General features: G+C 43.7%; 1 protein-coding gene across 1 annotated transcript; it reads left to right on the top strand.

The window, feature by feature from the left end:
- Window positions 1–440: 440 nt before the first annotated feature.
- Window positions 441–1,277, top strand: LOC308073372 (chymotrypsin A-like; the record flags this gene model as incomplete). The annotated part of the gene is made up of 1 exon (XM_080412243.1): window positions 441–1,277. The coding sequence occupies one exon, from the start codon at window positions 441–443 to the stop codon at window positions 1,275–1,277; it is 837 nt and encodes a 278-aa protein (XP_080268369.1).
- Between the last annotated feature and the right edge of the window lie 11,872 nt (window positions 1,278–13,149).

Raw genomic sequence — 13,149 nt, forward strand, 5'->3', positions numbered from 1 at the left:
GTGAAACTCCATATATGGATATACTGTAGCTGATTTATCGTGACATCAGGAAGATGTCACGAGCATCCAGCCAAGCCTTATATAAGGATGTGCAGTCAGTCCATGAGTTGCAAACCATTGCAATCAGCGTTACCTTAACTCTCCCACTATCTACAAGGATACAACCTTCAAGACCATCAACCAGCTTCCATCAGGAGAGAGTCCAGCAGCTTCTGTAGGAACTTGGATATTTGGCTTTGCAACTCAAATACCTCTGCATTGTACGGGGCTCTTTAGACCCATACTCCTTATAATCACCAGGGTTGACATCTTAAGTTCTTATCGGACCCCACTGCTGCGGGTTCAAGACTTGGACAACCAGTCCCCTTTCCTTTGAGTGGTATTTTATAGCTCCAGTATAAAAGACGCTGCAGTCAGCCTGCTAGAGTCAAGTTGAAACCATGGCCGCCTACATGTGGATTCTCTACTGCTTTGCCTTTGTTGCCACTGCCTATGGCTGTGGCTCGCCTGCCATCCCTCCAGTAATCACTGAACACTCCCGTGTTGTCAATGGCGAGGAGGCTGTACCCCACTCCTGGCCCTGGCAGGTCTCCCTGCAGTTTTTCCCCGAGGGCTTCCACTACTGTGGCGGATCGCTGATCAACGAGAACTGGGTTGTGACTGCTGCCCACTGCCCTGTCACGACTGATACCCGTGTGATCCTGGGCGAGCACGACCGCTCCTCCGACGCCGAGGACATCCAGACCATGAGGGTCGGAAAAGCCTTCAAGCACCCCCTCTACGGATCCACCGGCTTCAGCCATGACATCCAGCTGATCAAGCTGGCCAGCCCTGCCAAGTTGGGCATGCGTGTGTCCCCGGTGTGTGTGGCCGAGACTAGTGACAACTTCCCCGGTGCAATGGTGTGTGTGACTTCTGGATGGAGCCAGACCGACCCCTTTAATTCTACCGACCCTGCACTGCTCCAGCAGGCTGCTCTCCCCCTCCTCACCAACGAGCAGTGCAAGGAATGGTGGGACGACCTCACCAATGAGCGGTGCAAGGAATACTGGGACGACATGATCAGTGACCAGGTGATCTGCGCCGGAGCCTCTGGAGGAGCCTCGTCCTGCATGGGTGACTCTGGTGGGCCCCTGGTCTGTGAGAAGGATGGAGCCTGGATCCTGGTCGGTATCGTCTCCTATGGCACTGGATACTGCAGTGTCAACTCACCTGGTGTGTACGCCCGCGTCACCGAGCTGCGTGCCTGGATGGACCAGACCATCGCTGCTAACTAAACCTGTCAGTGGTGTCACTCTAGTTCAGTGGTTCTCAACCTGTGGGTTGATTTTTTTTTTGGGGGGGAGGGGAGATGACCCCCAGATGACCGTGAAGTTTAAGGACTTTTAAGACCTTTTCACTGCCTAAAAAAAAAGAAGAGAAAAAAAAAAACATTCATCAGACAATGGTTATCAACAAACTATACAATAAAAAACAGGTTCAACATTGGCCAAATTGTCAAATAATATAAGAAAGAGGCAAAAAAAAAAAGCCAATCAACGCCTCGCAACGCAACTGGCTGCAGGAACCAGTTGTGGCACTACTTTTGAGTTATGTGAAAGTGCAACAACGCGTTCCTCTGGTACAAAGATATACCCTAACACTGGCCTAACAGCACCATGAACGAGCTTTAACCCCTTAATGAAGAGGATAGAGTGTTTACTGTGAGACGCACGCCACCTTGTCTTTTGGACAATATTTGTGCAGTTTATTCCTGCTAGTCAAAATATATTAAATAAATAAACAAACCAAAAAAACACCTAACGATTACATCTCCCATATGTGGCTGCCTCCCGGCACACATAGTAGGCATCACGTTGTGTTGCATAGACCATATTCACACGGCGGCCATATTGGAATTTAACATTGAAAGTGCCACCCCGTTGCCGTGGAAACGGGGTGGCACTTCATTGACTTAATAGGAACATGGCCGCTGTGTGAATATGGTCTATTGGATCTGTTTCTTCCTGTAGGAGAGTAGCGTTGTCAGATCTCAGTTGTTTGATCAGACAAAATAAATAACACACAACTTCAGTTGTAATATAAAGTGACTTAAAAGACATCTATGGGATTTTGTGTTGATCACTATGTGCATGTTTGATTGGTGTAAAAAAACAAGGGAACCAGGAGACCTGGTACTGCCAGATCCCTAGTGGTTGAAATCTGAATGGCCGGACTTCGCATGACGTGTGTGCAGAGGAAAAGAGGGACAGAAAAGAGGAAAAGAGGGACAGACCGACAAAGCCTCATGTAGGCCGACCCTCTGGGTCTGGCAAAAAGGAGTTAGAAGTAACAAAATAAGGAAATCCACTATATTATAAAAACTGGATTGACTCAGGTTCTCAGAGTAACCATTGTACCCGTTTGTCTGTCTGTCTTTTATGCCCATATATGGAGTTCCGTGTCAGACAAGCCCAAATAGGGAGACTCGGCCAGCCTAAGACGTCGTAGTGATGACATCAGCATGCTCCATGTATGGGAGGGTTTATCAATATTTATTTTAGATCCGCTGTTCCGTCAAGTTTGGTGTCAGTCGGTGCCATACTGTATATGGGCATGCCCATAAATGAGTATATGGATCGGATTGCCGGGTTGTGGACAACCACATCAACAAAAATTCCTATATATGGGCATTTTGGTCGGATCAGCACCTATCTGACCGAATCGACGCCGGGCATGGCACTCCCTTGGGTTGTCTACGACACTCACCTCGAGATACGTGAACCACAGTTTTACACACAAGACGGACAGCTTGAGAGTTTGCATATTTATAGTAGGATTAGAAAGGCAATTCCTAAAAATATACTTGTGGTACAATGTGACGGGATCTACTTGTAAGATGATGGTCAGATATTATATATATTTTTCAATATTACATGGAATTCTTCCAAAAATGTCAAACCTGTACAAATGAAAGCTGGTCCCTACTCCTCTATGTGTTGTTTGTTTGGTAGGAGAGGACACAGAACTTAGTATGTTAGTTTCATGTAAAGGTTCGGGCAACTTTTCATGTTTCAGTTCAATGTGGAATCTACAGTGAAATTGTCAAACATCATGTTGGGTCTCAACACCCTACAGAGGTGTAAATGTAATACTAACAATAGAAAAACTGTCCATCTTTAAAACTGATGAGAGTAACAAAGATGACCACTAAAGGTTTTATAAAACGGACAGGGTGTCTGTTTTTCTTTCCGAGTTAAAGCTACGATTTTAAATGGATCTTCTGGTTAATGAGATTAATGGAAATGACACCTGGGCAGATATTTTGTGGTTACTGGACTAAAACACCCAAATTGAAATATACTTATTTTAAAATGAAGATTCTTTGTATGTATGTATGTATTTTTATTTGTATAACATATGTGTATGTACAGTATTGTATGTATACGTATGTACCATGGATATACCCCATTCTACTTTAATGTTTTGGCATGTTTAAAAATAAATGATATGTTGTAATGTAAAAATAAAATAAAATAATGTCTGCATGTTTTTGTAAAGACTTTGATGTAGGCCTATGGGCTTAAAAACACAATATTTAATTAGAAATGTATAAATAAACTGAGTGCCATGTGTTTTTTTTGGGGAGCAGAAATATATACATATAAAAAAAAAAAATACACTGGACAACGTGCTAGACAAGTAACATAACAATTCATGGGTACAGTAAATGGAACCCGTTACAACTCATCTGATGGTTAGGTCCATAGGATCTGATCTGATCCTATAGTCTGGATGGACGAGGTGACATTCTGAGTTCGTAATTCAGAATAGACAACCTAGTTGTCATTGGTGGATGTATTATTGTCTCCGCCAGGTCGAAGGTATGGCGACAGAGTATGTTTTGCACCCTGTCCGTCCGTCCTTCTGTCTGTGAACAGCTAATCTCCGGCACAGTTGGCCTGATCGCAGCGAAACTTTGCACATACACTCACTTGATGCCAAGTCCGAACCTCTGCCCCAATTTTTTCACATGGGCCTGTTATAGCGCCACCAGGTGGTCGATTCTACCTGACCTGGCGGAGACCTGTGCTCCGAGGAGCACTTTTTCTAGTTTACTCTGTTGCTGTCATGGATGCCAGTTCCCACCTGATGTCGTGTGGGAGTTCTGACTGCTCCAGACCATACTGAATAACTGCTAGCTTACATAACATCTTCAAACCAGGATTCAAGTCTAGCATGTAAAGGACACTGGGTATGTCTCTGTATCCTCTAAAGAGGATGATACGATCGCCCACCATGCAACAGAACATACATCTCCTCGGAAATGGGCGTTTCCCCTTGGGCTCAACCTTCTTCCAGGAGAAGGTCTCTGGATTATATTTCCACAGATCGTTTAAGCTCGGCTTCAATTGATTGTATCCACCAAATGTATACAGCTCTCCATTGTAGGTAAAGGCTGAATGACACCTGCGTCCTTCTGGAAGATGTGCAGAAGGTCTCTGTGTCAGCCAGCAGTTGGTCTCTGTGTCATACACTCTGATGTTGTCGTGGTCCGGATAGCCCCCAAATACAAACATCTTTGTCCCAATGATGGTGGCAGAGTGTTGTGATGAACCAGGTGGTGGAGTACCTGTGGTGTTAATTAAAGACCAGACCATTGTGGTGGTGTCCAACTTATAGATGTCATTAGTTTGTCCAGTCAGCTGGTTGTATCCTCCATGGATATACATGACCTTCCCCAAGTCACAGGCTGAATGGTTCCTCCTCCCCTCTGGAACTGTCCCAGAAATAATGGGCCTTAACCATCTGTTGGTGTCGACATCATATGCATAAAGTATGTTTGAGTGGTGCCCCTGGACATATATCAAGTCAGCACGCTCCTCTATCTGAAAATTCACTACACCCCCCCAGATGTAGACAATATGTTCTATGAGCACAGCTGTGTGTTTCACACAGTTGGGTGGAAGTTCTTCTCTTCCAGTTGTCACAGGAGGCAACTGAATCCATCTCAAACACACTGTGTTGAAGACATTCACTGCAATCCGGTCCCTGTCATTCAAGTTACAGTACCCTCCAAAGGAGTACATATTGTGTTCCACCGCCACAGCAGCATCGTAGGATCTCTTTGTTCCTCTGTTCAGATCCAAGGTCCAGTGCCACATCTTGGACAACAATAACAAAGTGGATGAAAGTGAAGTCTTCAAGTCTCTGTAAAACAATGCAGTGATGTTCCACACGCTAACACTTATATTGGTACAACCACAGAAACAAAACTCCTTATTTGGGCAAAAGTATGAGCATAATTAATGACATCAGTGTGGAACTACATATTTGGGCAAATCATCATAATTAATGACATGCATGAATGAATTATTGAAATCTTTATTTTGAACACAATTAGGCAACAAAGTAAAAAAAAATCACACCCAGTGTGAAGTGGGCGGTGTGGTCATCACAGTGGTCATCATAGTGATGGAAGCTCACTTCCAAAAAAAAAGATTTTTGGAAGTGCATAATCCTATTTATAGGTTATTAATGTCATCATGTGTCTCGCTAGCCAATCACAGTGCTGAATAGAGTCAGCCAATAGAGTCAGCCAATCACAGTACAGGAAAGTGGGCCAAGTGGGCCAATCACAGTGCAGGAAACTAATACTAATGAGGTGTCCCAACCCCACTTATAGGGGCGGCTACACCGCCCAAAAAGGGAACCAGGGGACCTGGTACTGCCAGACCCCTAGTGGTTGAAATCTGAATGGCCGGAAATCTGAATGGTTTCTAAACTACGTCACGCTAAGCTTGGCCAATCAAAAAGAGGGACATGTAAGAAAACGTTTTCGTCCATATATGGACGAAAACGATAGCAAAAGGGGACCGACAAAGCCTCATGTAGGCCCGACCCCCTGGGTCTGGCAGAAAACAGAAACAGAAATAACTAGAAAATGTGCTCCTCGGAGCACAAGTGTCCGCCAGCGGACCCGTGCTATTTTAATCAAATGAAATCACCTACCTTATCTCTAACCATAGTTCTTTAGGAATGTTCTAATTAACGTAAAATAGAACATGTTACTATATTATAGCAATTATATTATCATAACAATAAGTAATGAGATACAATAAGTAATGAGATACAATCTCCGGCAGGTGAACAGACAATAATACTAATTTTCATATTTATTGTAATGTTAGGTCCATCTGTTCATCCTGTAGAGATGCAGGGTGGGGTTCCAGCATGTCCTCCGTCAGCCTAAAGTAATCATCCTCCACAAACAGAGCACAGGTGGAAGGGAAAAGCCAGTATTGTTTGTAGATTCTGTCTCTGCCCAGAGGAACGAGCGACGTACGACGGGAAGCCTTCTGGATACGATTCTGCAGCTCTTGAACCTTCTGCTGTTCCTCCTCCAGCTCTTCAGCTGTGAGGCTGACAGGGGAAACTGTGGAGGAGACTGCCTGATGTCCCTGTTGTAGATGAGTATGCTTTCTTAGCTTTGGCCTTCTGCGCCTTTGCTTGACCAATGTTAGGTGTTCTCAGAGGGACACACACACGCACGGACGGGTGATTTGGACTGGAAGGTACCGTTCCAATCAAGACTGATTGATCCTGTCTTACCTCACTTCAAGAAACGTAAACGGCTTTTTGAAGTGACACACCTATTTATAGAATTGTATTTCGTCATGCGTCCCTCTAGCCAATCAAAGGCATTGGTGTCAACATATTGACACGTGTCACGTGGAGCTTGACCAGTGTTAGCTTGGCTAGGGGCCATGCTCACACACGGCGGGACGAAGCGAAAACAGACACGGGACGGACAGAGCGCTGCTTGGGACGACAGCTTGGACAGAACCAGTCTCCTTCCGGGACAGACTTCAGTCTGGGTCTCAAACACTGCAAATGATGTCCTCGGTCACATCCGTCACACAGTAACATAGTCTCTGCGTCTCCTTTCCGTCTGCACAGTTTACAGCGAGCGTTGAGGAGAGACTTTGCCCAAATGATGCTCTTTTCCAAAGTGGACAGATGGACAAACACTTGGGAAAGACTGGAGTAGGACTGCAGAGATTCTCTCCAACGTTCCAAAACCATCTTACCACTGGCACTGCCATTGTCACTGTCACTGGACGGGTCGTCATTTTTTCTTCCTGTTTTTACCGTTCTTCTTGTCTTTCTTGGACTCCTCGCCGCCCAGAGGAACTTGGAGGAACCTGCGTTCGATTTCCTGTTCTATCTGAAACAGGGCATGAGCAAGGCAGTGGACGGTACTGTTCACTGGCTGAGAGTCATCCACCTCCATCTCCTCTCCACCATTCATCTCTCCGTTCTTTCTGCCATCAGCAGCCAGCAGTTCATATTGTCCTCTCTCCAATGCTGATCTCCATGTCTCTTTCTCCGTTATCTTCAGCGTTTCCAGATTTCCTTCGTAGATTCTTTCCTCAATGTCCAACAGCATATCTCTGAGTCGGCTCTCCACGAAACTCTCAGCTGTAGCAAGGGATTCTGGGGCCTTGGTTTTATAATTATATTTGACAGCAGCAGTGTTGTTCAGTATCTGTGTGATTCTGTCTTTCTCCTGGTGTAGCGTCTCCTTGAGGCTGCTCTCTCTGTGACCTCGCGGGTTCAATGCCTCCATCAGCTGCTCCACCTCCTCCACCGAGCTGTAGAAGGCCCATTGGTTGGGGCGTATGACTGGCAGGCAACTGGCAGGGATACAGGTGGGGCTATGTATGGTGTCCATCTGTGTGTCCTGCTGTCCTTCATCCTCCATCTGTTCATCCTGTAGAGATGCAGGGTGGGGTTCCAGCATGTCCTCCGTCAGCCCAAAGTAATCATCCTCCACAAACAGAGCACAGGTGGAAGGGAAAAAACAGTATTGTTTGTAGATTCTGTCTCTGCCCAGAGGAACGAGCGACGTACGACGGAAAGCCTTCTGGATACGATTCTTCTTCTTCTTGAACCTTCTGCTGTTCCTCCTCCAGCTCTTCAGCTGTGAGGCTGACAGGGGCAACTGTGGAGGAGACTGCCTGATGTCCCTGTTGTAGATGAGTATGCTTTCTTAGCTTTGGCCTTCTGCGCCTTTGCTTGACCAATGTTAGGTGTTCTCAGAGGGACACACACACGCACGGACGGGTGATTTGGACCGGAAGGTACTGTTCCAATCAAAACTGATTGATCCTGTCTTACCTCACTTCAAAAAGTAAAGTTTGAAGTGACTCACCTATTTATAGAATTTTATTTCGTCATGCGTCCCTCTAGCCAATCAAAGGCATTGGTGTCAACATATTGACACGTGTCACGTGGAGCTTGACAAATGTTAGCTTGGCTAACAATGTTTGCTCACACACGGCGGGACGAAGCGAAAACATATTCTCCACCTACGGCGGAGACAATAAATTCCATAAAAATATTTCTCATCAAAATATATTAAAGTACAACAATACATGGCAAACTGAGGTACTCTTCTTTGATATTTCAAAATGAAAAAAAAAAAAAAAAAAAAACAGATCATGGGGGGACCCTATAAAAAAGAAGCACAATCGGTGAAAAATGTGGGTATTGTTAAAAAAACATATTCATTAAAAAGAAATTATGGAGCTGGGAACTTTTCTTTTGGTCCACCTATTCCTGAGACAAGTGAGCCTTGTCCAGTGAAGGCACAGTCTAATTGCTGCCCATTGTGGGAGTATGGGATTTTGTTTTACCCTCTATCACTAATGTTGGGTGAAATCCCAGGAAAGACAAAACCAGGGATCGGGGCTAATCGTGACTAATATCGCTGCTTACATTATATATCAGTCTGGAATCTATGTGTGGAACCTGCATTTCCTAGGAGCGAATAAAAAAAAATGCCTCTGGTGCTAAACCCGCCCCATATTTGCATACCGGGCCCTGATTGGTCCCTCACTACTTTGGAGGGAGTGAAATCCAATCACGACTGAGCGGTGCCACACCAAATCTGCCAAGGGCAATAATTTTTTTTGCAATGGCAGATTTGTCTGGTTTCCAGGCTGATGTTGAATGGGAGGAGAAGAACAAAGGCTCTACGTCCTCCCGGAGGGGGCTCCTCCTCACTGGCAGGTGAGTCAGTAGGATACAACAGCAGTGGGAGGAATTAATTGGCATAATGACTAAATTGGGGTGAAATAAAAGTGGGTCAAAATGATTGGGCACTCAACAGTTTTGTATGCCTCATTATATTCAGTTGTGCGCCGGCGCGTGCACCAAAAAGAGCTCTACAAGATCTACAAGCAGTCGAGTCACAGTATGGCGCGTTGATTGTAGATTGGCTATTTACAGAAAAATAGCCTGTTTAAAATGTTCATGTCCTCCCAAGTATAGAAATACTTGTGTATATATGCGTGCGTGCGTGCGTGCGTGCGTGCGTGCGTGCGTGCGTGCGTGCGTGCGTTTTGCCTTAACCCATTAAGACCTGAGACCGATTCTACAAATGTCTCCTAAATACCAACAGTTTTCTGAAAAATTTATGTCAGTGGTTCTCAAACTTTTTCATGTCAAGGACCCCCAAAATTATATGTATTTGGCCACGGACCCCCATCTCAAAATATGTTGTTCCAGGGACCCCCAGAAGCAATGATTTGAGTTACAAATGTTTGCTTTAAAACATAGACATTCAAGGGTTTGCACAAGTTTTCACGATTTTTCAAAAATAGCAGATATACAAGCTCATAGCGCGGCACTCGGTGCCGCGCTATGAGCTTGTATATCTGCTATTTTTGAATAGCCAAAGTGTTAAATAAAGCTTTTTAGCTCAAACCAAAAAAAAATCACAGATGCGTTCCAGGTCTTATAATGGGTTAATATTCCATGATTATTGAATCCTGCACGGCCCGGGTCATCCATGGTACTGTTCATATCAGTAAGCGGGGGAGGACAGTAACATTATTACCCGGGGGTTTACTGCTGGGGTCCCTCACATGACCAAGCACACATGCAGCATAGCAAACATCCCCGTCGTGACCTTCATATGGCCGTGAAGGTGTGCATTCTCACAATACTGCATGGCATAATAATAGATGGTTTCTCTATGCCTCCATGTCATTTGAAAACAGCCCGATTTCATGCTCTCGAAATGTTCCAAAAAATTATGGAAATAGATGATCTACAAGATTAAATGTGAGTCGTGGTGAGCTTGTACTGTAGATACTATGTTATTTTCGCTATGGTTTTGAAAATGTTCGCCTATAATGATATGCACAAAACAAGGATGCCGGGTAGAAAGTGGTTAAAGGGTTTCATACTGTACGTAAATGCAGTCGTGGGAAAAGTACTCAAATGTTTTACTTACTGTAAGTAAAAGTATCAATACTGCAATGTAGAAGTACTCCGTTACAAGTAATATTCTGGAATTCAAAATTTACTTGAGTAAAAGTAGAAAAGTATTGGTATCAAAATGTACTTATAGTACCAAAAGTAAAAGTACTAAAATGTTTGAACATAGCCGATCTACAAGCTCACAACGCGTGAGCTTGTAGATCGGCTATTTTCAAAAAGCCTAGGTATAAAATAGGGCAAAAGTGGTTAATGTATGTTTTATAATGTTATGATTTATATCTGCAAAGTAACTAGTAACTAAAGTTTTCAAATATTTGCCTCTGAGATGTAGTGAAGTAGAAGTAAAAGTATAGACAATTGGACATAATCCAGTAAAGTAAAAGTACCTCAAAATTGTACTTAACTACAGTACTTGAGTAAATGTACTTAGTTACTTTACACCACTGCGTTAATGGGAATTCACACCAAAACTGACTTTTTGCCGGGTTAATTTGCCAAAAATAGCTGCCACATGAAGATGTCTACTTGGCATTCCCCTTCAAATACCATGTCCAGATAAGTTCAGGGATGGATGTAGCTACTTGGCTATACAGGGACACTGCAGCCTTGAAAATGACTCCATCTTTGAAGACAGAGTTGACTAAGATGAAACGCAGACATGCTGGAGGCTGGGCATGTATTGCTGACCAGCATCATGCCCTTGACACGGCCGCCCCATTCATTTTAATTACAGAGACGTTTAGTCCACAGATTCTAATGATGATAAACAAGCAAAATTAGAGTAGGTAAATGAACCCGGCCCGTTGTCACTACATCACACCATGTTGTCCACACAAAATATTCAATCATACCCAGACATTACACCAGTGGTTCTTAACCTTTTTTTGAGCTCTGGACCACCAGCACAATTTGCACAATTCTCAAGGACCACCCCACCCGACCTAACTACAACAATATACAGTATTTTGTAGAGTATATAAGAAGGCATAACAAAGTTATTTTAGTTTATTTAAGAAAATAATTGATACACTTAACAAAGTACAATATATATATTCTTTTACATAAAAAGAAATCTACGGACCACCTGTAAGTATGCGATGGACCACTGGTTGAGAAACAGTGCTTCACGGCGGATTAAAACAATGGTGGGGAGCATGCTTGTAAGGCTGCCGGTCATTTATCCAACACAGATACACAGTCAAATCTTTTTTTTTTTTTTTTTGCAAAAAATAACCGCACCAGCAGCGTTTGCCCACGGTCGCCATTAAGCACACTACCATGACCTTCCAATTCAATGAAGAAAAACAAGATGGTGTCTTAAGTGCTTGTCACACGGGAAGCAACATTACGCCCGCATTCTCACTTGTATCCGTGGGGTTGCACTGTGCTTCGCCATGCAGACAATCGCTCCGCCAGTAAACGGCAGTCGAGTAGGAAAACAATTGAACACAATTCAGCTCAATTGCCACAGGGGGGCGTGTGAGTGAGGCGAACGTGACAATTTCACAGGGTCACACCCACTTTTGTTGCTCCACCTGTCAGATCGCCAGCGCCCCCCCCACCCCCCTTACCTGCCTTTCGTTGATAATGATTTACCAGGTGCAATCACTCCCCGAAAGTACTCATTATGCAGAATGTCCCATTTCACATGTTTTCAAATGTATAATGTAATGTAATGTATAATAAATATGTTGAAAATAGCAGATCTACAAGCTCACAATGCGTTGCGATGCATTCGCATACATTGTTTTGTATTAATAATCAAAATCTACAAAGTAACTAGTAACTCAAGTTTTCTAATAATTGTAGTGGAGTAAAAGTACAACATTTTCCTCTGAGATGTAGAAGTAAAAGTACTGAAAATTGGAAATACTCCAGTAAAGTAAAAAATACCACAAAAATACTGTAAAATGAGTAAATGTACTTAGTTACTTTACACCACTGTCAGTGTTTTGAATTGGATATGAGCAAACGGGAGCCAGAGGATGGAGCGTAGTAGTGGAGAGAGAGACGTGAACAGTGGGAGGTTGAAGACCGGTCGTGCTGCAACATTCCAGATGAAATGCAGAGGTTTCAGAGAGAGAGAGAGAGAGAGGGAGAGAGAGAGAGAGAGAGAGAGAGAGAGAGAGAGAGAGAGAGAGAGAGCATGCAGGCAGACAATCAAGGAAGGAGTTGCAGTAGTCAAGGAGATGATTTGAATAAGGAGCTGGGCAGACTCAGGAGATGATTTGCATAAGGAGCTGGGCAGACTCCTTGGAGGGGAACTGGGGAAGGGTCTGAACCTTGTGAACCCACAGGATCAAGTGATCACTGCGATGTGTGTGTGTGTGTGTGTGTGTGTGTGTGTGTGTGTGTGTGTGTGTGTGTGTGTGTGTGTGTGTGTGTGTGTGTGTGTGTGTGTGTGTGTGTGTGTGTGTGTGTGTGTGTGCCTTGAAGGATAGCTGACCAAGATCAGTCCCATGTTCATGGCAGGTTTTTGGTTTGTGCAATATAAATGATGTACTGAAATGCACCAAATTAAAATGTGCTACAAGCATGATGAATTGTCTGGTTGATTGCAACGGCTTATTAGGCTATGTTGGGCAGTGGTGGGAGAAGTACTCAAATGTTTTACTTAAGTAAAAGTATCAATACTGCAATGTAGAAGTACTCCGTTACAGACAGAAAATAAAAATTTACTTGAGTAAAAGTACAAAAGTATTGGTATCAAAATGTACTTAAAGTACCAAAAGTAAAAGTACTAAAATGTTTGAAAATAGCAGATCTACAAGCTCCACTACAATTATTTGAAAACTTTAGTAACTAGTTACTTTGCAGATATAAATGATTACATTATAAAACATACATTAACCACTTTAGCCCTATTTTACACCTAGGATA

This window comes from Gymnoscopelus braueri (assembly GCF_963280865.1).
Source record: "Gymnoscopelus braueri genome assembly, chromosome: 18".
Taxonomy (NCBI): Eukaryota; Metazoa; Chordata; class Actinopteri; order Myctophiformes; family Myctophidae; genus Gymnoscopelus; species Gymnoscopelus braueri.